The sequence below is a fragment of the Tachysurus vachellii genome, chromosome 25 (genome assembly GCF_030014155.1).
Source record: "Tachysurus vachellii isolate PV-2020 chromosome 25, HZAU_Pvac_v1, whole genome shotgun sequence".
In the NCBI taxonomy this organism is placed as follows: Eukaryota; Metazoa; Chordata; class Actinopteri; order Siluriformes; family Bagridae; genus Tachysurus; species Tachysurus vachellii.
The window spans coordinates 8,276,934-8,302,376 of record NC_083484.1 but is presented as its reverse complement, the minus strand read 5'-3'; the positions used below and the strand labels follow the sequence as shown (position 1 = coordinate 8,302,376).

The 25,443-nt window shown below is 37.5% G+C and overlaps 2 protein-coding genes across 3 annotated transcripts in view; one reads left to right on the top strand and one right to left on the bottom strand.

The window, feature by feature from the left end:
• myripb (myosin VIIA and Rab interacting protein b) overlaps positions 1 to 22,582 on the top strand; it is a 63,715-nt gene extending 41,133 nt beyond the window's left edge. For both annotated transcript variants that reach the window (XM_060862165.1, XM_060862164.1), the window contains exons 5-16: positions 3,118 to 3,198; positions 5,872 to 5,969; positions 6,274 to 6,354; positions 6,448 to 6,609; positions 8,041 to 8,218; positions 8,711 to 9,345; positions 9,934 to 10,857; positions 14,186 to 14,368; positions 16,611 to 16,772; positions 17,336 to 17,419; positions 18,248 to 18,308; positions 19,904 to 22,582. In XM_060862165.1, coding sequence (XP_060718148.1) covers positions 3,118 to 3,198; positions 5,872 to 5,969; positions 6,274 to 6,354; positions 6,448 to 6,609; positions 8,041 to 8,218; positions 8,711 to 9,345; positions 9,934 to 10,857; positions 14,186 to 14,368; positions 16,611 to 16,772; positions 17,336 to 17,419; positions 18,248 to 18,308; positions 19,904 to 19,941 — 2,687 coding nt within the window. In that variant the 3' untranslated portion in view covers positions 19,942 to 22,582. The remainder of the gene's footprint in view (positions 1 to 3,117; positions 3,199 to 5,871; positions 5,970 to 6,273; positions 6,355 to 6,447; positions 6,610 to 8,040; positions 8,219 to 8,710; positions 9,346 to 9,933; positions 10,858 to 14,185; positions 14,369 to 16,610; positions 16,773 to 17,335; positions 17,420 to 18,247; positions 18,309 to 19,903) is intronic.
• A 572-nt stretch (positions 22,583 to 23,154) lies between these two features.
• prlh2 (prolactin releasing hormone 2) lies at positions 23,155 to 25,443 on the bottom strand. Its single transcript, XM_060861144.1, has 3 exons — positions 25,363 to 25,443; positions 23,888 to 24,098; positions 23,155 to 23,357 (listed from the first exon to the last, which is right to left on the bottom strand). The coding sequence occupies exons 1-3, from the start codon at positions 25,441 to 25,443 to the stop codon at positions 23,155 to 23,157; spliced, it is 495 nt and encodes a 164-aa protein (XP_060717127.1).

The following is a 25,443-nucleotide window of genomic DNA, read 5'->3' as shown; positions in this document are numbered from 1 at the left end:
AAACAACCTTTGAGAATGTATTGTTACATTCACTGTTCAGCAACTCCCAGTGGCAGTGTAACAACTCAATATTAGTTTATGTTCTTGAAATGAGGGAAAAGGTTTGCTAATGCATGCCATTTTACTCATTCAGCCAGTATAAAGTTGCCAGGGTTACAATGCATGTCAAGTCTGGGTGGTTTGATTTAAATATACTAGAAAAAAGCAAGAGAAAATCTTTCTTGCAATGCACAGTGAGGGCACTCACGTCCAAGACACAAGATCACTTCTCCCAATGTACTTTACCCAAGTCTCCGTTTACTCAGGACTACAACATCAGGACTACACCAGGTTATGTATGTCTATTCCTATACATACCTATTCTCTGAAAAGGTAACAAGATGCTGCATCATGGATAATGCTGGGAAGTATCTGTCCTGGAGGTCGTGAAAGGGCATAAACAAACCGGGAGCAGAGCACTATTAGTCCTGTAAGACCCAGGAACCAGGAGTGGGGTCTGCATGGTGTGCAGAGAGGACCAACCTAGTATAGCACAAGTATCCTGGAGGGGAACACCCCTAATGGAAGACACCTAGTGGAGTGAGCCTTATTCTTTAGAGGCGATGGCACAAAGCACACCTCATAGGAGATAGCTACCGCTACCCAGCACAAGGCGCTGCTTGGAGACAGGATTAATTTTGTTGCTGCTGCCAAAGCAGACAAAAAGGGAGAGGACTTACACCACATGCTAGAGGAATGGTGTAAGTGCTTAGAACCCAAACTGGGCAGAGAAGGTGCAGTCTCTCCTGCTCTGCAGACTTGTGGGGCAGAGAGCAGAAGGCCTGCATAAAGACTGGACAACCAGATAGTAGCATAACCATTTTCAGGATCAGAAACATCTCAGAGGCTTGAAAAAGTGGCTCAAAGTGGCCTTAGAGAAGCCCCTCCAGGACCACGGAGGTCTGGGGGAAAAAAGGAGACGCTGGTAGTGCAATGTCAAGTTCAGGACACCACTAACAATTTGTCAGGCCAATCTAAAATAAGCTTAGCAAGAGCAATGTAATCACCTCCAGGAGCTTTATGAGCACCAAAGAAAGTGGTGGCAGTTAGACTACTGCATGCTCCTTGTTGCTTACATTGAGCTCCTCAGAGTCCGATGCAGACATCATTATATCTTCATTTAGTTTGGGAGAAAGTGCAAAGTGTTGTTAGAGTCAGTTAAGAGGATGATAGAAAGGGATTCATGAAACCATGATGCTTCAACAGACGTGGGACACTGGCCGAGTGGCTGGAATTTTAGCAACAGCACGTGGAACTGCCTTCAACAACAGGAATGCCACTGATTATTTTCTCTCAGGAAACATTTCAGTGGCATACCACTCACCATTGCCCACATCAAGCTCAATGAAGACAATTACTGTAATTCCTCGTCTATGACAGAAGAAATTCTCAAAGCAAGCTCCCAAAGCCGAAGCGGGGAAAACGGAGAGAGGTTAAGAAAAATGGGATCACCCATCCCTTGTTCCACTTCTGGATATATATATTTTTTTTTTCTGCAGTCTAGACAGACAGGAAAAACAATAGACACAAATATACACAGAGTGCTTCTGAAGTAAATTAAAGAGACAAGAAGCTTTTATTGTCATTTCAACCATATATAGCTGATGCAGTACTTACTGAAATGAGACAACATTTCTCCAGGACCATGGTGCTACATAGAACAAGAACAGAGCTACATAGAATAACACAGAGTTAATGACTTAAAGTAAGATGTCCTAGGCACATAAATTGCATCTGTGCAACCGTCACGTAAACCTAGTGCAAACAGTGCAAGACAAAAGACAGTGCAAACAAACAATACAAAAAACTACAAGACAAGACAGCAGGAGAGGGAGGGGTGTGAGGGGTCAGTGGTGTCATCCACAATGCTGTTTGCTTTTCGGATGCAGTGTGTGGTGTAAATGTCTGTGATAGAGGGAAGAGAGACTCCAATGATTTTCTCAGCTGTCCTAACTGCAGGGTCGTACAATCCAAGATGGTGCAATTCCCAAAACAGACAGTGATTCAGCTGCTCAGAATGCTCAAAATGTTCCCTCTGTAAAACATGGGAAGGACTGGGGCAGGAAGATGTGCTTTCCTCAGCCTTTTTAGGAAGTAGAGATGCTGCTGATCTTTTTTGGAGATGGGGCTGGAGTTGGGTGACCAGGTGAAGTTCTCCACAAGATGAACTCTAAGGAACTTGGTGCTCTTGAAGACCTCTACGGAGGATCATTTGATGTTCAGCAGAGAGTGGTTGCTCTGAGCACTCCTGGTCAACAACCATCTCATTAGATTTATCAACATTCAGAGACAGGTTGTTGGCACTTCTCCAGGCAGTTAGCACCTCCTCTCAATGTTCTTGCTAATGAGACCCACCACAGTTGTGTCAATGGCGAGCTTGATGATGTAACTTGAGCTGTGCATTGCTACACAGCAAAAATGATTAGCATGTGAAAATTTCTACCACTATCATGTATGCAGTTGTGGGCACATCCTTTAAGTGTCTTACTCTGCTCTGTGATGCCTAAAGAGATGTGGTTTGACATGATGCTGTGATATCCAAACCAATTTATCTACTCCTTAAATAACAATAGTGTGCCAAAAGCATAAAGCAGTGCCAAATATGTAATAATATTGATTAGATTATAACAATATTAGAATTCACTTATAGAGTTCATGTCAATATTTTAGTGTTAAAAATACCCAGCTGTATGACATTGCAATATCCATTACCTGATTCTTCTCCTCATACAATATTAGAGTCTGGGACCTGTTGATTTTGATAAATATCTTATCATTTGTACATAAATCAGCATTTGTTTTGTTTAGTTTACAATAAAATAAGTCTATATGCAAAGAGTATTTTATATTTATCTTTCTGTTGGAGTTGAAAATCCTCAAAACAGGGTTGCAGTATATAGGAAATTATTTTTGCATGCCTTGCTGTATTGTGTTTCTGTTAAGAGGGTGCACTGTGAAGCAGTGCAGTAAGCATGCACAACCACATTAGGAGTTTTTAACTACACAAAAACAAAGCTTACACTGATATTCTTAATATATTTACACTTTCTCCTTTTGTCTCTGTCCATATTTATTCAGACGTGAGTGCCCCTGAAGGCAGCAATGATATTGATGGCAGCGCGTGTGGCAGTGACTCAGCATTCTCTAAGCAAAGTGAAAGTAAGATCTAAAGTTTATGTTTTTGTGTAATGTGTGGTAGCAAACTGAACGATAGTTCTTCCAGAGAATATGAAATCTATATTTGCAAATTCCAAACAATATGCTGAATTATATGTTTAAATTAATGTCCAATTATAACTTTCCACATATGTTTGTCATACTGTGCTAGCTTGCTCATTTCAAATAAAGTTTCCATCGTCATGTGGACAATCCAAGATATTTTGGAAAACAGTTGTGCACAAAAGTTTTCATACCTTGGGAGAATTTACAAGATGCATACCATTTCTGTACCAAGAAAAAATGAGTGAGAAAGCAAAACTAATTGTATTTTTTATAGAACTCAGATTAATATGTAAAGGTACTGTATAACAGAATGGCACAATCAAACAAAACATAATAAAAAAAGAAAATAAGGGAAAAAATTCCTGTTTAAAATTTTGCATACCTTTTGTTGTTAATATTGTGTATTGCCCCCTTTAGCATCAATGATGGCATGCAGTCTATTGTAATAATAGTGCATGTAGTCCTTAATTCGCTCAAGTAGTATAGCTGCCCATTCTTCTTGGCAAATTTTTTTGGTTGTCATGCACAAACTGCACGTTTGAGATCTCCCCAAAGTAACTGAATGATACAGTCAGGGTACTGGGAAGAGCGCTAAGCTGGCGGAGTAGTTTATTGGTGGCCTTCGTAAGATCAATTATTTGCTCATGGGCCGCAGTGGTCTGAGCCAGGTTCCCGAGGAGGGTCGGCAGGTCAGGTGTGTCTGCTGAGTCCATAACTGGCCAGATGGTATTGTCAGGGTGGGCCAGAAGGGAGGACTCAAATGTAGGATGAAGAAGTAAATAATAAAAGTCTAATGAGCTTGATAAATAAATCAGGCAAGGCAGGCAAACACTCAGCGTAAAGACCAGTCTGTAATTCGGTACACAGGCAGGCAAGGAATAGAGGGCAGGCAAACACAGAGTGAAAAATAGTCCAATAATCCGGTACACAGTCAGGGTAATGCATGGCAGGCAAAAACAGAAACCAAAAACAAACAGAGTCAAATCAGGCAGGGCAGAAGAGGAACAAGGTGGGATGAGATCACAGGTGCACAGGGCAAACTGAGGAGACCATCTGGCAAGGAACCATGAGAAAGCAGCGTTCTTATTCTGTATAGTGCCTGATATCTAAAATGGCTGTTGCCCTGGACGTGAGGAACCAAGATGGTCGCTGACCTGTAGTGTAGCAAACCAGGAAGTGTGGGAAGAGTGCTGACAGATTTTGAGGTCAGAAGACTGTTATGGCCTTTTTCTAATGTAGCTATTGGAGGGTCAACCTTGCCTTGTGCGTTGGATAATTGCGATGTTGGAACATACAAGTGCATCCCATGTGCAGCTTTTGTGCTGTAGAATGCTGCATTCATTTTGCCATCACACAGCCCCAAAACATAAAAGATCCACCACCATGCTTTACGGTGAGGATGGTGTACTTTTCACTGTAGGACTTGTTGACACCTTTCCAAACATAATGTTTATGGTTGTGACTATAAAGTTACATTTTGGCCTTTCAAATGAGCTGTGAAGCAGCTTATTTAAGTACCTCCTTATTGTGCTCATTGAAACAACACTTCTTTCCAGAGCAGCCTGTATTTTGCTCTAAGTTGTTTGTGGGTTTTTCTTTGCATCCCAAACAATTCTTCTGGCAGTAGTGGGTGAAATGTTTTTGGGTCAACCTGACCGTGGCTTAGTATAAACAGAGCCTCTTATTTTTTCACCTCATTATCAGAGTTTGAACAGTACTGACTGGCAAGTGTTGAGATATCTTTTTAGATTCTTTTCCTGCTTTATAAAGTACAACTATGTTATTACGCAGGTAATTAACAGTTCTTTTGTCTTTACCATGGTGCAGTTTCCAGGCAAGTCAGTGCATCACCTCATGAGCTGAGATACTCACTGTCTATTTATGCTCACTAATTACAATTACACTAAATCACAAGTGTTAAAACATAATATAAGTGAGTCTATAATATCTATTTGAACCTTTGTGTGTCAGCCTGTTTGTTTATGATGTTGCCAAACATTCAAAGATGTGTAAACATTTGTTGTAGTTATCATTATGTTTTAAAAAGGAGTCAATAAACTATGTGATAATTAATGACTTTATGTGACCACTATCCTTATATAGGAAAAAATATCTTTTGTATTATCAGTCATATTTTCTAAATAAATAGCAATGTTTAACAATTTCTTTCAGGGTATGCAAACCTTTGAGCACAACTGTATATATGAAAACAGTTCAAACTATGGGTATTATTATTGTTATTATTATTATTACATTTTATTATGTTCTGAAAAAATATACAGTATACAGTATATGATATGTGTGTGTGTATATTACATATAATATTCACTGAGGTCTTTATTGGGAACACAATACTAATACTTGGTGCCTTTGTGCCCTGAAAAAATAATGCATACATAATTCCTTTTAAGTGCATTTTCATAATGAACATCTCTATTTCTACTACCTAAAATACAAGATATATGATTTTGTAGAATCAATGGCCAACCCAGTTGTGCCACATCTTATTTCACTTATTTAAAATTTGTATTGAATTCATGCAGTGTGTGTGTGTGTGTGTGTGTGTGTGTGTGTGTGTGTGTGTGTGTGTGTGTGTGTGTGTGTGCGCAGGTCACAGCATTGCAGAGACTCTCACTGTTGCCCTACGTGTTGCTGAAGAGGCCATAGAAGAAGCAATCACTAAAGCAGAGGGCTACAGGGACAGTCTGGTTTGGCTCTTCATTCTTTTTTGCACATTCCTCTTATGGATATGTTCATCCCATCCATCCAAACATCCAGATATCTGTCCATGCATTCTTCCACATATTCATACATTCACACATTAATATTTAGATTTTCATCCACCAATTGATCAAAAGATCATCTTCAATATTCATCCACCTGGCCAGCATCAATCCACCCACCAGCCCATCAATTTTGTCACATCCCTCTTTATTATATACATTGCATATCACTATTTCATTATTCTATGAATTCATTCATGCATTCAATCACCCTTTTTCCACTGTTTAGGAGAAGCAGAATGAAGCTAGATATCTGCGTGATCATAGAGAGGAGCTTGTAGAGGAACTTGCAACAACAATTGTCCAAAAAGTGAGTGTGCATTTATTCTTGAATAATAATTATCTAATTAATGTATGCTGCAAAGGTAACCGTAATTCTTTCACTTTCTCTCTTTCTATGTAGATTATTAACAGGGGGAAGCAGCGCTCAGAGATGCAGACAGAGTATGACCTTGTTTGGTCTCCGACTCACAACAGTGACCAGCCCTCTCCTACCTCAGCATCAAGCACACGGACCACTTCCCTGCCCAGTACTATCACACAGGCCTGTCACAAACCTTCTTGGGTAAGACATATCAGGATCACTCTTCAGGATTTAGACAGTGGCTTAGTACAAGTCCGCAAATATAGGGATCTGTTTGGAAGCATTTTTTTCCTGCATTTAGGTTTCCATTACATACAAAAAATATTTTTGACACCCACCAATGTGGAGAAAATTTTGTTTTCATTCCTTTTGTACGGATAGAGAGAATGAAAATATTGCCCATCATGAAAATGCACATAGTCAGCATTAATAATTAAATATGCCATTGCATTTAAGTGATAATTTACTAGTTTTTTTGAGCCCCATGTTTGCTAAGAAAACATTCCATGCACTATTATACCACTTTCATCAGCATGGACTGTTAACACAAAGCAGGTTGTCTCTATCCAAATTTGCTGTTGGCAGAAGTTTCTTAACATTCCATCTGTGTGCCATAGCAGATGAGATTCATCTATTTTCTAGTCTTCAACTGTCTTTTCAGCTGTTTCAAAACTGTCAGTTTTGATGATCCTGTGTCCACTGCTGCCTCAGCTTTCTGTGACAAAAGTGGAACATGGACTTCTGTTGTTGTTCATTCTGAGATGATATTCTGCTCACCACACTTGTGCAGTATGGTTATCTGAGTTACTGTAGACTTTCTTTCCTCTCAAACCAGTCTACCCTTTCTCTATTGCCCTCCCTCAACAAGGTATTTCCATCTGTGGATCTGTAGCTCACTGTAGGTATTTTTTTGTTTTTTTTATGCCATTCTAAGTAAACTTCCTCCAAGTAGAGGATGGTTATGAAAATCCTAGGAAATCAGCAGTTATAGAAACACTTGATTCAGCTCATATGGCATAAACAACCATTTAGTTGTCTGAATCACTGAGATTTCATTTTCCCCCATTCTTTGGGGAAGCTGCTTCAACATTACCCAAAGCTGCCAGCCCTTATCTGCAAGATTTTTGCATTGGAAAAAGAAGAACCAGTCAATATTTTGTCTCATATACATTACAGCACTTTTCTTCACATATCTCATTTTGTTAGGAAGCTGGGCCTGGCAGAGTAGGAATTAAGGCCTTTGCTCAAGAGCCCAATAGTGGCAGCTTGGCAGTGCTGGAGCTTGATCCCCAAACCTTATAATCAGTAACCCACTACAGTAACCAAAGGGCCACCACTGTCTTCTGCCACATGATTGGCTGATTAGAATTCCATGACTGAGTAAGTGTACAGGTGTGCTTTAGAAAGGGCTCAAAGTGTTTACGTTATATAAAGTTGAATACAGGGAGCCACATTTGCTCAATGTACTCTCTCTGATGACTTCCCACAAGTATTAGTACTTAGTCCTCTTTTGTTCTCTCTATACTCTAAGTGAGGTATCTCTTGGTGAGGTCATATACTCACATGGGCCATCTGTAGGCCATACTGCAGCACTGGTTAATGGTGAATTCCTTTGTATCTTTGTCTATTTAGAGGTCTCTATCAGCATTATCTCTGACTAGTGAGGAATCACTAGACAAAAGCCCTGAAGCAGATAAAGTGTCTGAAGCTGCAGAGCCAGAGCCTAATCTTGAGATTTACTCATCCTTGCGGAGAGAGTCACGAGCATCCATATTGGGGTGGAAAAATGTGGACCGTCTGGACAACACTAGTGAGTTCTCTCTCTCTCTCTCTCTCTCTCTCTCTCTCTCTCTCTCTCTCTCTCTCTCTCTCTCTCTCTCTCTAAAATGCACACACACACACTTTTTACTAAATTACAGGACATTTGTATAAATTAATATGGATTTGAGAAATGGTCAAATATTTCACTATATAAAGTCCACAACTTATTGTAATGGCATTCTGACAGAAAATGGAGAAAAATAAGACTTTAATCACTTAAAACAATATTTTAATGTTTAATACTCATAAATATTCAGTTACCATTTTTTAAAATCATGGTACATTTCAAACATACAGTAGCATAAATGTGTCTTCTCATGTCTTAACAATGAGTGCCTAATATTAACTCCATTATTACAGTCATTTATGTATATGTATTATCATCACTATTTCAGTAAGGAAAGGGGTATTTAAAAAAAAAAAAAAACACCTTAACAGAATGCAAACATTTTGCCCTTGCCTGATATTTCTCCTCTTGTAGGTGCTTCCTCTGTGCTACAGTCTCCGGATGGGAACTGGATTGCCTTACAGACTTCCCAGCATTCCCGGCCAAGCCTGCTAACCAAACGGAAGAGCTTGGTGTTCAGTGTGCTAGAGAAGGAATCTGGTGTTGTTTCAGCATATGATGAGATGGGGTCAGATTCAGAGGATGGAGAAGAATGTGATAGCTGGGGGCTTGCTCTGCTGCAGTTCCGCCAGCGTCTCTCAGAAGAAACACAATCATTAGGCTCACAGCGCTACACTGAGCACTATTCACCAATATCCTCGCCCTCCTCTGGTCACTTCACTAACACAGAAACCCTAATTTCAGACTCTGAGAATTTATTAGTTCCCCCTACTCAAACACACATCCCTGTATACAATGTCACTCAGAAAAACAAAGCTTCACCAGAACCCTGTATTCCCTACATTCCCTACGAGCACAATAAACCTGCTGTAGGATTGTCACACTCACCAAGGTTTGGTGCCCTGGATGTGAATTTTAACCCTCAGCTGGTTGGAGACAGCAGTGATGGGGAGTATCAAGCCAAGCAGATCCGAAGGTTGCGGTGTAAGAAGCGAAACAAATGCGAGTCATCTGAGCAGAGCTGTGTGCACAATGTCCTGTACACAGGGGTGAGAGAATTGACATTGTTTCACTTTATTTCATGTAGCCTACCGGTATATGAGATTTGAGCAAAAAATATTTTCTGTTATTTTCTTAGCACAAGAAAATGTTGTCTCACATTATTTGAGGTATCTAATAGTGAGAAAAATAATATTAATTATTGAATATTGATGGTAAATATCCTCAAAGGCACAAACCATGGATGCAAATTCAGGTGGTTATTCTGACTTTTTTACACCACTAGGTGGAGGCAGAGGCTCAAGTTCGACACCAACGTTATTGTGAGGCTCATGTGCTTTATGCGTCAGAAGAGCCAAACAGTAGTGCAGAATGATATTAAAATGCATGACTTTAATGCAGTCTTATGCAAACCTTTTCTCCATGAGAATCACTTCTCTCTTTATGAGAGCATACTGCATAATGCTACATTATCTTGGCCAAATGAAATGTGCCTTATAAGTGAATCTTTATTGTTTTTTTTGTATGTTTTTTTTCTTGTTCTAAGTACTATAATGCATTAAGTTATATGAAAGTTAGAATTTTGGTAATTAATTCATCCTCTGGCTGTAATTAATTTGCTCCCTGTGTATATCTAGGAGAACAGCACTCTACTGCTCAACACCATGATGATGAAAGGACAGGATAGGCAGGAGACACCATCATCTCTTCCACCTCCCACCAATCAATTACCAGACACTGTGACCCCACTCAACCATGTGACCTCTACTGCCTTTAACCCCATGCTCCCCAGTTCACTGATGTATACCCAATCTGAAAATGACATTTTGGACCATAGACTGAGGTCAAAACTCTCTGAAATGGTCTATCAAATCAGTAAGGAGGAACTGACCTCTTCAGATGACGAGCCAATCCGTAAAGTCATTGATATACAATGCGATGGAGAGAGGATGAAAGAAAATGATAGAGAAAGACAAAGAGAGATAAAGAATGAGTCACAGAAAGCGAATGATGGCAAAATGGAAATGGACAGGAAGAAAACAAAAATGGAGAGACTGAGTGAAAGATGGTTACAAAGCCAGATTAGCAGAGAATGTCAGGAAAGTGATGTGCTGAGGCAGGGACATAGAGAAAGTGACCAGAATATAGAAGGAAATGATGAAGTAGAAAGACAAATGGAAAAAGAACAAGATTTGGGAACACAACAAAAAATAGAGAGAGAAAGACAAGTCGAAAGGAGCTGGCAAGTCAGACAAGTGGAGACAGAAAGTGAGAATGAAAGAAAAGTAGAAAAAGTTAATTCAGTTGAAATAGTGCCACACATGAAAACAATAAGAAACCTACAAGAGAGCGAAACACAGCAAGTGACAATAATTACTCTGAAAGCAAAAGAGGCTTTTGTGGATGTAAAGAAGAGTGTGGAAGAGCAACCCAGTGAGAACGGACATTATTTGACTAAGGAGAAGGTAAACACAGTGTTGCTACAGAGAGGCTCTGGAACAAGAGAAGATGCACACAGCCACAGTGCTTCTGATCCAGATGAAAAAACATCTCCAACAGAGGTAAGAAAGAAAAACTGAACTTAAGTCTGTGGGTTAATTGCACTCCCCATCTCTTACACTTCCTGTCGCCTTCATATTTCAATTTCAATTTATTTGTATAGCGCTTTTAACAATTCACCTTGTCTCAAAGCAGCTTTACAGAAACAGAAGAGTGAAAAAAAGAAAAGAAATAAATATACATAAAAATAAGAAGAGGAAAAAATAAGATTAAAAATAATACATTTTACATAATACAATGCATACATTTAAAATTTTAAAAATATTAACTTATAATTTAAAAGTACTATATACCAAACCCTATCCCTAATGAAGGTGACTTCAAAGGAAAAACTCCCTGAGATGATATGAGGAAGAAACCTTGAGAGGAACCAGACTCTGAAGGCAACCCAACCTCATTTGGGTGACACTGGACAGTAAATAATGTAAATGTAAATAATGTCCTTTATGCAACCGTTTATAATAGTGCAACTGCAACCGAGAGCTACTGAGGAAGTAATGGGTCAGCATAAACTCTAAGACCCAACACTAATTTCTTCCTGTCAATGTCTTCAAATGATTGCTGATAAAGACCAGATCATACAAATGACTGAGGCAACATTGGTTTAAGGCATGGCAGTCTCCATGCTGATCCATCCACAACAATCCCATGAGTCATCGTGTGATCATCAAAATGAAGATCAGACTAGGAATCCGGAGAACTGGGAGATCGGGAGTGGCATATGTTGCTTGACAGAGAGAGAGACAGAGATAGAGGAGAAAATTTTAGGTTTGATTGTAATCAGGTGATGGACGCTGTACATTATGTGTAAAGTGCAGAAAGGTACTCTGGCAAGACTACCTATGACAGCATAACTAATAGGCTAGAGCCAGAAGGTGACACAGACATGAGGGCTTCCTGGTAGGTAAAGGATCATACCTGAGTGACTTGCGAGGGTGGTAAACCAACAGCATCCACACATCCCAGTTCATCCCTTGAATCCTCCAGATCTGCTCCTTTACCTAAGAAAAGCTATTCTTAAAAAGCTAGAGTAAACAAATGTGTTTTTAGCATGGACTGAGTCCCGTACACTAATTGGAAGGCTGTTCCATAACTGTGGGGCTCTGTAAGAAAAAGCCCTGCCCCTGCTGTGGCCTTTTCTACATGGGTACTACCAAATACGTAGCCTGCACCTTTTGATCGAAGTAGGCGTGACATATCATAAAAAAACAAAAGACTCCTCAGGCACTGTGGCATCACCACAGGAAATTTCCTCCAATATTGGTAAGGTCTTAATTCTGCCATGTATTGTGTAGACTAATAAATTAACACATTAAGAACTACATTAGAGCCTTTCTGCTTTGACTTAATGAGCACCATCTGACCAGAAATATCTATATAAACATAGATCTAAATATATACATTTGGTCAGAATTAAACAGGCAAATGAAAACGTTTTCTGTTGGATAAGCTACCTAAATATACATTTGTGTACTGTATGATAACAAAAATAAACTTTCCTTTAAAAAATATGGAGAAAATTACTTTTATTTTAAAAGTTTCCTCTCACTGATGTTACATTAGTCATCACAGATATGTTTTTTAGCTTTTAAAATTTTCTTTTGCTCACCAGATAGTGTGTAGATTATTGCTTAATCCAGCACCAAAAAATCTACAAAAGTATACATTTATCATATGCAAATATTCTGCAAGATGTGCCCAATCAACAAGAATGTACACATTTGCACATGGACAAACAAGGGTTTGCTGCTTAGTCAAATCTATATTCTCTTTATTCATTAATTTGTTAATTCATTCATACTTTAATTCATTTAGAATAAATCATGGATAGGAATGCATCTGTCTTGTTTAAAATTAAAAATTATTTAAAGTTTTGCCTCCACCTGGTAACCCAATAGCATTCTATGAAATACACTTGTATTAATACACTATGCTGATTAATGGCATCATTATCCCAATCCCATCAAAGCAAATGTACTTGCTGTCCACATGATCTAATAGAAAGCATGATTCATCAGACCAGACAACCTTCTTCTAGTCAGTAAACAGGTGTCAACATGGGCACTCTAACCCAGAAAGCCATACACAACGGTCAGCCTTTGCTTCCCACACATACTGTATCAGTGAGCATTGGGCACTCGTGATACTGTCACTAGTTCACTGGTTGTGCTTCTATGGACCACATTTTCTAGGTACTAATCACTGCATACTACACTAGCTGTCTTGGAGATGCTTTGATCCAGTCATCTAGCCATCACAATTTGGCCCTTGTCAAAGTTGCTCAAAGTTCCTTAAACTTGCCCATGTTTCCTATTTCCAACCAATGAACTTTGAGAATTGACTGTTCATTTGCTGCCTACTATATCCTATCCCTTGACAGATACCGATGTAACGAGTTATACATATCATCTGTCAGTGTTTTTAATGTTTTGGGTGATTGATGTAAGTGTGCTTTTGTGTAGGTTTCTGTGTGTGTGTCTTTTTGCCCGAACTAACAGTGGTACACCCTTTCTGGCTTTATGTCGATTTTAAAAATATCAGCTGAAAGGAGATGCTGCTTTTATTCACAAGTGTGCCTGCCACTTTTTTCATGGATCAAAGCCTCAGGCTACCATTAATTGATCACTGGGTTACATCATGCATATCTGTGTTTCAGCTTTTCACTCTCATCTGAAGTGATAATCAACATCATGTCGCTCTCCATATTTCTTACACTTTCACAGTCACTTTCTTAATGGACCACTGATTTTGTGGGATTAATCAAAGGTAACATGACTTTGATGTGTTTTGGGATGTCTTGGTGCCTGTTGAATGGAACACAAGGATGACTCTTCCCCTTGATACTCACATTCAGACATTGCTTAGGGTAATGTGGGCAGCACGTATTTGTGCCTTATTGATGTACAGTACTGTATGTGCGTGAAGTGAGGGGTGTTTGCATCAGTGTTGGCATACTACTTCTTTACATGCGTACTTGCACTTATGTCTTTATTCATGCATAGGACTGATGTGATTGTCCTAGCTCCCAGTGCATCACTAAAAGTGTATGAGCTCATGTGAAGCTTTATTCATCCCCTTTTGTGTTTTCACAAACCTCTTTTAAATCAATGAAGCTTGTAGATGAGTATAAAGAGCAATGATTGGGAATGAATATTTTTGTTTTTGTGCAGGTGCTTGTATAAATGAGTGAGTCCTAACAGTCTGCCTGTTCAGTGCTCATGGTTACTAGCTTAGAAATGACAATGACAAGTTTTAAAAAATAATACTTTCATGACAGTTTAATAGTGTGCATGAAGAGTTATGAATTTTGTGTGTGTGTGTTTGTAACAGAAATATTCGGCGGCTTCCCTATGCAGCATCACCACCGAGGTTTTGAAGGTCCTAAATGCCACAGAAGAATTAATCGGGGAGGCTGAAGGTCATGATCCCCATGACTCCCCAGCTGGGACACCACTTTCTTCTGGACCAGAAAGCAGAAAACTGGACCAGCATCTTACAAAGATGGAAGAGAATGTAAGGCCAAAGTTTAATACTTTTGTTTAAAAAAATTCCAAAACAAATACATTTTTAAATGAGCATTTCAGACCTGCCAACCTTTAGGTAATTTGTTTTGTCTTTTAGCAACTGAAAGCAAAAATATGCTAAAAAAAAAAGCCAGTCTTCGTTTTTTTCCTAATAAAACAATAGATGTGCAAATCATCATATGAATCCAGTGGAAATGAAAGTGTGTGGAACCCTGCAATTTCTATTAAGATTTTTAGTTCATTAATGTGAACTGTCTATCAATGTGTGTTTTACTATCAACTTTATTTGTATAACTATCATTCAGTAAATAACATCAGTTAACTAAATTATATTTATTACGGATGACACTGAAATATTTTGCTCTAATGGAAAAAAGTACAATATGTGAAGTCATTTATTTAAATTTGAGCAGCATTTTTCTACTGTCTTTACCAACAATTTCTATTTTTGACACATCAGATATTCGCATCACATTAGTTCTCATTTAGCATATGTAGAACAAGTTCAAATTTGTGCAGTAGGGTATGCATAACATGCACAGCTGTATAAATAGACACTGAATTAGAGATAATTTTGCCCAAAAGTAAGGCAAGAGTAAAGCAAAAAAAGCTTTCTTTTCTGACAAAACCTTCCCATTTTATCCAGGCTGGGCTGGCACTGCCAAATTGTTTTATTTCACTTTGTACTGCATCAGCTATAAATGGTTGACATGACAATAAATGCTTCTTGACTTGACGTGACTTGACTTGAAGATGTGTGCCTTTTTTTTAAAGAAAGCATGAGTAAGAAGGCAAAACAAAATAATTTTATTTCTTATCGGACTCAAGTTAATATGTAAGTCATAACAGAATGGCACACTCATTAAACAAAACATAACAAAATAGAAAGTAGTGAAATAATCCCTGTTCAAACATTTGCACACCTATACTTCTTAATATTGTGTATTTCTTCTTTAGCATCAATGTAAATGTAATAATTGTGTATGAGGTCCTTAATTGTGGTGGTGTAGCTGCTCATTCTGCTTGGCAAAATGCCACCTGTTCCTGTAATTTTTTGTTGTCTTGCACAAACTGCATGTCTGAGATTTCCCTAAAGTATCTCAATGATATTGAGGTCAGGAGACTGTGTTAGCTACTTCAGAACCTTCACCTTTTTCTGCTGTAGCCACTGGAGAGACAACCTTGCCTTGCGCTTTGAATCAATGTCATGCTGGAACTTCCAAGAGAGTCCCATGCGCAGCTTTCATGCTGTAAAAAGCCAGTATTTTCTGATAACATGCTGCATTCATCTTGCCATCAATTTTTACTAAAGTTCCTGTACCACTGGAGCTCAAACAGCCACAAAATATAAGAGATCCACCACCAAGCTTTATGCTGGGGATGGTGTACTTTTCACCGTAGGACTTGTTGACTTCTCTCCAAACATAGTTTTTATGGTTGTGACTATAAAGTTCAATTTTGGTCTCATTACTCCAAATAACATTGCTCCAGAAGCTGTGAGGCTTATCTAGGTAAAGTTAAACTATGTTGTTATGCTAGATAGATAGATAGATAGATAGATAGATAGATAGATAGATAGATAGATAGATAGATAGATAGATAGATGGCACTGAACAGGCATTCTCGCTTGAAAATTTGTTGTACTGTACTAAAATTTGTTGTTTGTCTCGCTTGAAAATTTGTTGTTTGTAGTATCTTTGTAAATGCTGAAATTGTGAACTAAGAGTTTTGATTATATACAGAGAATTGTTTTTCTTTCTCATCATTTTTGTTCAATTTACTTCATCAAAAAGTAAATTCTGTATACTCATCTTTTCATATTAAACAGTAAACATAACTTATGTTTATATTCTAGTTCTAGTCTTCTAGTCTAGTTAATATAAGGAAAAATTAAATAGAAATTTCAAGTTCTGAGATTGCAAAGTTACTCTATAATGTAATAATGTAAACTAATAAAAATAATAAGCTTGAAGACACATGCTAATATGCTAATAAGAAAATATGCTAATACATATTTTGTTCCTGAAACAAAAGATAATCAGCAGGTACAACAGGTTGTGGACAGGAGAGGTTAATATAATTTGTCAAAAATATGTAGTCATGGCCTTTAGACTACAAAGTAATGTAATTTAATTCAAGATTTTATGACTTTGCATGATATGGAATGTGTGCAGATTGAAAATCTGGGATTCATTGGTTGTGTGTGTGTGTGTGTGTGTGTGTGTGTGTAGGTGTACTTGGCTGCAGGTACTGTATATGGTCTGGAGGGGGCATTGAGTGATCTGGAGGACTGTGCACGCAGCATCAGCAGTTCTACTACTGAAACTGAACTGGCCTTTCTGGAGGATCAGGTGGCTACTGCGGCTGTTCAAGTGCAGCAGTCTGAATTACAGGTATGTAGCTTCCTTTTGCATCAACAGTTACTCATGTTTGGTTTGTCCTTTGTGGTGGTATGTCGACATTCCCCTGGTTACTGTGGCTCTCGATGATCCACAAAAACTTGCTGATGCACCAACAATTTTATGATTATAGTGTATGGATAAGAACAACCCTTATATCATTTCTCAAGGTATCAATTCCTCAAGGTTTTAGACATATTCCATGATTAATCTTGTAATTACCTGAAAATAAATGCTGCCCATCCATGTTGCAAATCTCCTGTTCTAACACATCCCAAACGCACTCTATTGGATTTAACTATTGTGACCATTGATCTTGATTTGATTTGAGATGACTTGGGCATCATGGCATGGCACATTAAAATGCTGAAAGTGCTATTATCAGATGCCAAAAAGAGCATAGTGAGCAAGAATCATCAAATAGATTGTAATATTTAAAGAAGTGTTGACAAAAACAGGATTTTTTAGAAGTGTGTGCTACGATGTACTTTCATATCAGCAATGCAATACTTCTTATAAAGCTAGGACATAGAATGCTGTTCTGTTTCTTTTTATAGATCTCAGACATTGAAGCAAGAATATCAGCACTTAAAAATGCTGGTTTGAATGTATCAGTGTGCTCTCGATTTCCCAAGCTCAAGGTGAGTTTTATGAATATAGTGCTAACTTGTTTATGTAGTATAAAGAAAATAATTGTCTTTGTTAAACATGCAATTGTTTATTTGTTATAATTGTTATGTACAGTTATCATTATAATCAAGCTAATTCCTTCCTAATCAAGATATGCTTAGAAAATGGCTCTCAATTTTCTAAAACGGATTCTACTTATAACCCTATCTAATAGGGACATCTCTGTTGCAGTCCTGGATCCTTTTTTCTAATACTGTGGTATAGGCAAATACCTGGTCCATAATATTTGGCTAATTAGTATAGTATAATTTTCATGAATATTCCTGAAAGATTAAATTGTTCTTCACACAACAATATATGAGAGAGCTTACAACCACAAAATGATGTCTAAACAATAAATGATCATACATAACATATGAGTGTTAAATATTAAATCCGCAGATTTGGAATGCTCTATGAATAATCCAGCAAGTAAATAAAACATGGGATATACAGTAGATTTTTATTTACACCAAATTTGAGCTGTTTTGTATGTTCATTTCTTTTTAGTTTTTTGTCTTTTTGTGTTTCTTTAATGTTTGTGTAAGACATTTTATTTAATTAAAGATTAGAGTAATGGTATTTGTGTTGTTATAATTTCCTAGAATGTCATTTTACTTTTTTTTTAAATGCAAGTCATTTGTTTGAGCCTAAGGGCTAGTTTTAATTACATAGAAGCCAGTTATTTCTAGTTGCAGGAAAGCAGGCTCTTCATAAATGTCAGATCACTTGGAATTTAGTTTCTTTCATTTTATATATTTGGATGCATGATAGTATTTTAACGTAGATATATTCCTTAGCCTCAGACCTTGGATTCCTCAAGACACCAGAGAAGAAAGCTGCCTGCTCCACCTGCCACAGGTAAATTCCCTCACAGTATGCATGTTCACAGTGTTATCATAGTTCAGGCAACAAACTTGCAACAAACTTGGTCATATGTTATTAATATTGTTTACATAATGATATTATTTATGTGTCTTTTTTCCATCTAGAAATTTTACTTAGCTATCAATTTTTCAAAATTTAATGAAAGGAAATGCTGTAAAGGGGCACGGTGGCTTAGAGGTTAGCACGTTCGCCTCACACCTCCAGGGTCGGGGTTCGAATCCCGCCTCCACCTTGTGTGTGTGGAGTTTGCATGTTCTCCCCGTGCCTCGGGGGTTTCCTCCGGGTACTCCGGTTTCCTCCCCCGGTCCAAAGACATGCATGGTAGGTTGATTGGCATCTCTGGAAAATTGTCCGTAGTGTGTGATTGCGTGAGTGAATGAGAGTGTGTGTGTGCCCTGCGATGGGTTGGCACTCCGTCCAGGGTGTATCCTGCCTTGATGCCCGATGACGCCTGAGATAGGCACAGGCTCCCCGTGACCCGAGGTAGTTCGGATAAGCGGTAGAAGATGAATGAATGAATGAATGAAATGCTGTAAAGCAAAGATCCATTTAAAGTAAATCAGTACTTAATTTATTTAAAAATAAATTAAATCTGACTACCCTAAAGAAGAGTAAACAAGTATAAATAAAGAAAATATTTGGCATGATAACCCATTGCCTTTAAAAAGTGCTAACGCACTTTTCAAACAAAAATGTAATGTTTACAAATTAACGTGTCTTATAACTTCATTTTATAGTGAAGTCTTTCCCAGCACTTTACCAGTGATGAAGCAAATTGTGTTTGTCTAACATTTGTGTTTTTCCTAACATGGCTCATTTCCTTATTCCAAAATGTAAATATAGAACAAATGATGTTTTTTTGAAGTCTAAACTTGCTAAATATAGTACCCTGTATGAACAGTGCAGTGTGTGTGTGTCCTTCTGAATGTACGTGTGCCAGTGGATCAATGCTAAGATCCCTAAACCATTTTCCCTGATCCATAGAAGAACTACATATCCCCCTCACATTCTATTGATATTCATCAAAGAAGTATTCCTCTAAATAAGATAAAAAAATTGAATATGAGCAGAAATATAGAAGGAAAATGTGAGCATGGAAAATAGGAAGAGGCACAGCTAAATTCATCAGTCTGCATGAGTGGCACACTGTCCATTAGAGGTGCTGAATAAGTCAATAATATCCTTTTTTTCACCTTTATCTTCCCCTTCCCTTCTATCTTTGTTTCCCTAAAGAACTCCCTTTTAATTAGTGTTAGTTCTCTGGATCTATCACAGATGATGGCTGCTCACCATTAATTATTCACCTTTAGTTGCAGATTCAAAAGGCAAACTTTGTAATATGTTTAGAAAGCCATCCTACAGCCTTTCTAGTTAACTACTTTAGAAAATTTTCCATTTTGTTGCCATGTCCTAAAGCATTATGGAAAAATGGAGTGTTCCCTACAATCCTATACTTTGCATAGATTAATCATATCACATTCATTCATTCCATTTCCACCTTCACCAGACATGCATTGGGAAAGAGTGCTCTCAGAAACCTGTCTCAAAACATTTTTTTTCCTCTCCAGAAAACTCAGATGCAGACTCAAAATATTTGCAGCCATGAGAGTAACAGACACAACCTCCATCCTGGTCTGTGATCCTCAACGTCATTTAATTCCATCTCAGTTTTGTCTACTGACCCTCAGGCCCACACCAGTGCCTTGTTCAAAACATCTGCTCCTTCTCAACTCCTCAGCCATCACCCAGTTTCAAAAATGGTCTCAGCAAACAAGAGGGATTATATAAGAATGAAGCTCCCAAACTCACCCTTCTGCCAGAAATATTGTGTTGTTTGCTGTATTTTCTTGGAGCAAACTCTTGTATCTCATGCCAGCGCACCTGAACATTCATAAACAAAAAAGTGTCATGAGTTTTTCTACATTCCTGTTCTTCACCTCCCAGGGTCTCACGCTTTTCTTTCGGCCTTAGAAACTACCATCATAGAGAGTATATTCATATAAACTCCATATATAGAGTTGTACATACAGTATATGATTTTTCTAAATGTCAGTTCTGGTTCTGGATGTTGACAGTGTGACAAAAATACAATTGTGTATGATCTGTGTTCCCAAAAGAGGCCAAACTGTGTTTCTTAAAAATGCTATATGTGTGAAAAGTCATTGTGAATCTAAAAAAGAACTACTGCACAATGGAAATTAATATCTTTTTTTAAATTATGTTTAATTTACATGGAATTATATCACAGGTTCCAAAATCAGATTCTCAGTGATCTAACTGTGTATGCCAATTATCAGATCAAATCAGGAGCATGGCTATAATTAATTATTTAATTGTGTTTTTGATATTGCTGTCATAATATTTTCATAACAATGACCCATAGATGTAACAGGAGTGTGTGGAGAAGCACCTTCATTACAATGATGAATGTGTGGCCAGTAAAAATACTGTACATCCCACACTAATACTGACCACTGAAAGTTAGTACATAAATACATATACATACAGTTAATCTTCCTGCGTTTGCATGAATGCAGGTATAATTTTCTCTAAAGATGTATTAGTACATAATTAACTGCAAAAGATAACTATGTCCTTTATTGTTACATATCCAAATATGGTATAGTGAAATTATTTTGCATATACTAGTTTATTAGGAAACTAGAGTCAGAGCACACAATCAGTCGTAATTCAGAAGCTGGGGCGCATAGAGGACCTTGTTCAAGGGCTCAAAACTGGCTACTTGGTGATCTGAGTGGTGCCAAGAGGAACTGATTCTATGAATCCAACAAGAGAAAGATAAGCTGAATTGAAATGTTCTCTATTCTATGCATATTAAGAAAAATGTTTAAATGGTAAATGATCGACTCCTGTTAATTTCTCCTACATCACTCCTACAGTACAGGGATGTCTTTAGTCTCTACTCTCCTAACTTCATTCCTACTTGTGTTTAGCCCATAATCAACTGCATTTGACAGCCAAAAATGAAAGGAAAAGCCACGTGGATCAATTTTACAGTAAAGTGTATACTACCAATACTTAAAAAGTATTAAAAACTATTACCTTGCAGAAATTTGTAAGGTAATAGTTGCTAAAAATCTATATAAATCCACAAACTAAGAACAAACTAAAACATGGAAGGCCAAAAAGACACTAAACAGGAACAGTCTTTAGTTATGTGTGAAAAATAATGTACAATTTAAGCTAACCTTACAGTACATTTCTTATCTTGTCATTTCACTGTGATATTTGTTAAGACTCTCTGCCCACAGTATTGGTTTGTGTGCTCCAGAGTTCTATCATGACATCTTAAAACCCTTCAAGTGCCAGTTTATTATTCAGCTATTCTCTGTAAAGTATATTATTCAAAAACTACAGTGAAATTAATATAAATGGTATGTAGTCATTACAGTGAGAAAAGTACACACTGGGGGCTTAAATAGTTACACTTCAATTTTTTAAATTACAACAGTTACGTCTGCTGTTTTAAATATTTTATGTATGTTTGGCTAAAGTGGGGTCTAAACATGGAATGGGATAGATTATACCTCTGGAAATTAAAACTAATCAATGCTCACTATCATAATAATATACAACCTGAGTTTAATAGTTTAGCCTGATTTAATGGAGATTTAGTTTCTGCCCTCCATGACAAAACTATTGCAGTAATATAATTCAAAACTAGTCTTTAGTTCAGTGTTAGAAGTATTAGGGAAATAAAAGTAAATTATCAACAAAATCATAGATTTTATTTTTAGTTTCCAGTGTGTTTGTGTTGTATTACTACTGTAGCAGACTATTTCTAATTCTTTCAGAAGATTTGTGTGTATTGGGGAAGGGGAGGGGGCCTCTCAGTCCTGTCCTGTGATAATATCTGTGTATAAATGCATGTTCCTTCTTTCAGATAGATTGTCCATGAAAAAGCTCAGTGAGGAAATGGGCAATATCCTGTATTTTTCTACTGTATAAAATATTCAGTAGGATATTGTCTGTTATATTCAGGATGTGTTAGTAAGAATTGCAAGAATTATCAGTATGATGTTGTGCTACACATTGTGTGTCTAGTTTCTGGTGGTTCATCTTGTGTTTTGAAGGAGAGAAGGTGAAGAGTAGAAACTGCACTCCCTCTCACTATTTCATTGTGATATTTGAAGCCATTGCGTTTTCACATAAGAAAAACTTACAAAACAATGAAATGTGCTAAGATATTCATTTGCCAAATTTGAATACATTAATAAAGTTTGCATACCTGACGTTCACACTGAATTGTGCTTTGCTTCAAATAGACAGTAAAGAGGTTTATTTTTAACAACCAAATGATGAAGTCAGTCCATATGTTTAATTAGGAATATATTGCATTGATGGACATGTACATATATTCAAGCAATAAATGGATTTGTAAGTGAAACAGCAAATGTGAGATAACGTGAAAAACATAGAACATTAAATCAGGAATTAGGAGACAATAAAATGATTACAATCGATGATAGAGGGATATTGCATACAAGTCCCTCACTGCTGTATTTAACATTCTTTTGTAATAATAATTTAGCTTTGTTGCAATTTTAAAGACCTGTAAAGACCAATTACATGCATTTAATGCACGTATCATTAAGTTTTTAGACAGCCTATTAATGTATGCTTCCTGTAAATTAGTTTGTGATGTAGATTGGTTATGCAGGTAATGTTTTCATTCATTTTTTATTATAAAGTAAAGTGTAGTACTAGTACTATAATAAGCTACCTTATATAATTGGTTGCTGTTGTTCCAAAACCCTTCCAAAACCAAGACGTTTCGGGTGTTAGTTATTATAGGTGTTCAAATAAAGGATTTGTGCACTTCTGAGTAATAGTCCGTGTTTGGTGAGGAGGCTCCGATGCGCTCGTTCTGCGTGTTTCTGAGCGCGCTGAGCAGCAGTAAAAGGAGCGCTTGCTGAAACGGTGCGTCACTTTCACGCTTCCCGAAGCGACCGATGGGTCTCACGCCGCGACCCACATACCAGAACGGGTCAATCTCAGGGCCTGTAGAAAAAAAAATGTAATTCTATTAATCATTTACCATTTCCAACGGCTGACAGATTGACAAAGCCAATTTTAGCCAATTTTAAAATGGATTTAAATTGTAATAATTTTTTTATTTGGGTTTGTGCTTTTATAGAGAGATTTTCTAGATACTTAAATTTTCACTCAATTATAAAATTAGAAAAAAAAAAATAACCCTGGGTATCTTCAGCTAAAAAATTGTCAAATCAGCCATTCTTCAAAATTAGACCTTGACATATAGGCCAGCAAGCTGTAGTCTAATCTTAGGGAGTTTATCACTGTCACATCTCATCAGGCTTGCACATTGGGGCAGAGATATTAGAGAGAAATAGTAACTTAATTTTTACATTTTTATTCTGTTTCTATACTTCTGTTAAAGTGCTTTGAGAATATGTCTATTGTTAAAAGCGCTATACAAATAAATTGAATTAAATTGACCCATGGTGTACCCTTGCCCAATAACAAGCAAATCCAAATACACATCTATGATAGTATTTCGGTTTACATACTTCTGTTGTCGACGTTGTGAACGATGTGCAGGTCTTGCTCAACCGTGGTGCACTGCGCACAGGTGGCGCTAGTGGACAGGATGAGGAGAGTCAGGATCAACACCGACAGCCAGCGCAGTGGAAAGGAGCGCTGCTGATGCTGATGGGTTCGAATGGGCCGAGACACAGGACCACCTTTGAACACCATACCGGAGGAGTAGTGTATACAACACTAAAACACAACACACACATACACATCAACTGTATGGACTGCACAGTCCTACACCATATACACACTCTTCCGTTATACATCCATCAAACTGTCTACATGCTGTTTTGCACACTGTTTTTGTTCTTTGCACATGCTGTCTTACATTTCAGTCGATTACTGTTTTGCACAATACAGTACATTACAATATCTCATGCAGCTGCTGCTATAATACTGTATTCATTCCAGTATTTCTGCACACGCAATATTGATTGGATATACAGTATTTATTCACAGTCAGTGCTATTTCTGTTTATTGTCTTTTGTGTAATGTCTTGTATTTTTTGTTTGCACTGTCTTTTGTCCTGCACTGTCTTTTTGTCTTGTCCTGCACTGCTTGCACCAGGTTGCACAGATGCACTTTATGTATCTAGGACTACTTAATACGTCCTTATAGCTCTGTCTTTGTTTTATGTAGCACCATGATCCTGGAGAAACGTTGTCTTATTTCACTGTGTACTGCAACAGCTATATATGACAATAAAAGCTACTTGACTTGACTTGACTAAAGAAATCTCTTCTGAAATTGTATTTTTACATGACAACAATAAAAACTAATTCACATCACATGTAGGAGAAAAGATGAGTATAGTTGATTGTATAGTTCCTTATTGTGCATGATGGCTTACTTATTTGGCTTTCTTATCTAAGTAGAACTAAATCAGCTTAACAATACGTTTGTCTTCCATGTTTTACAGGGTGACCTAAGAGCAAAAGTGAATAAAAGAAATACAGTTAAAAAAAAAATACATAGACTGCAATCATAGGCTGAACATAACGGTAATCATATGTTCTGAAACCTGTCGTTTTCTCACTAAAAGCCTTCAGAACTTTTTTTTTTCCAGAATGCTTTCCCATTTTAAGTAAATGATACCAGAAATGATGCCTTATACCACATTACAGAAACTCTTAAATCTTAAAACCACTAATGAATACTAATAGATTAATAGAATACAATTAATCACTGACACATTTTGAATATTTTTATAACTTACCTGTATGTTGGGATGTTTGCACTTCAGGAACAGGTGCTTTAGAGATGCGCTTTTCTCTTTAGGCCGACCCAAGAAACTAAAACTGTGGCTTTTATATATCTCAGCTGATCTGTATTATAACCTGCTCCAGGAGACGTCAGACTTTACGCGCGCACACACGTAAACTTCCCCCATCGCATCAGTTTTTTTTTCCTTTTCCATCCTCCCACTCGTCTTCTACATTGTCCTATCACCCTTAAAAGGGCATTAGAGGACTGAAGCTTCTTCCGACACGCCTGATCCCTCTCCATCACTGAGTCCGTGACTATGGACAT

Coding starts and splice junctions, on each gene's coding strand:
- prlh2 (XM_060861144.1), bottom strand. CDS start 25,443: ATGTCCATAGTCACGGACTCAGTGATGGAGAGGGATCAGGCGTGTCGG. Junction 24,099..25,362: donor CCTCTAATGCCCTTTTAAGG/GTGATAGGACAA, acceptor GTTGTGTTTTAG/TGTTGTATACACTACTCCTC. Junction 23,358..23,887: donor TCACAACGTCGACAACAGAA/GTATGTAAACCG, acceptor TTTTTTCTACAG/GCCCTGAGATTGACCCGTTC.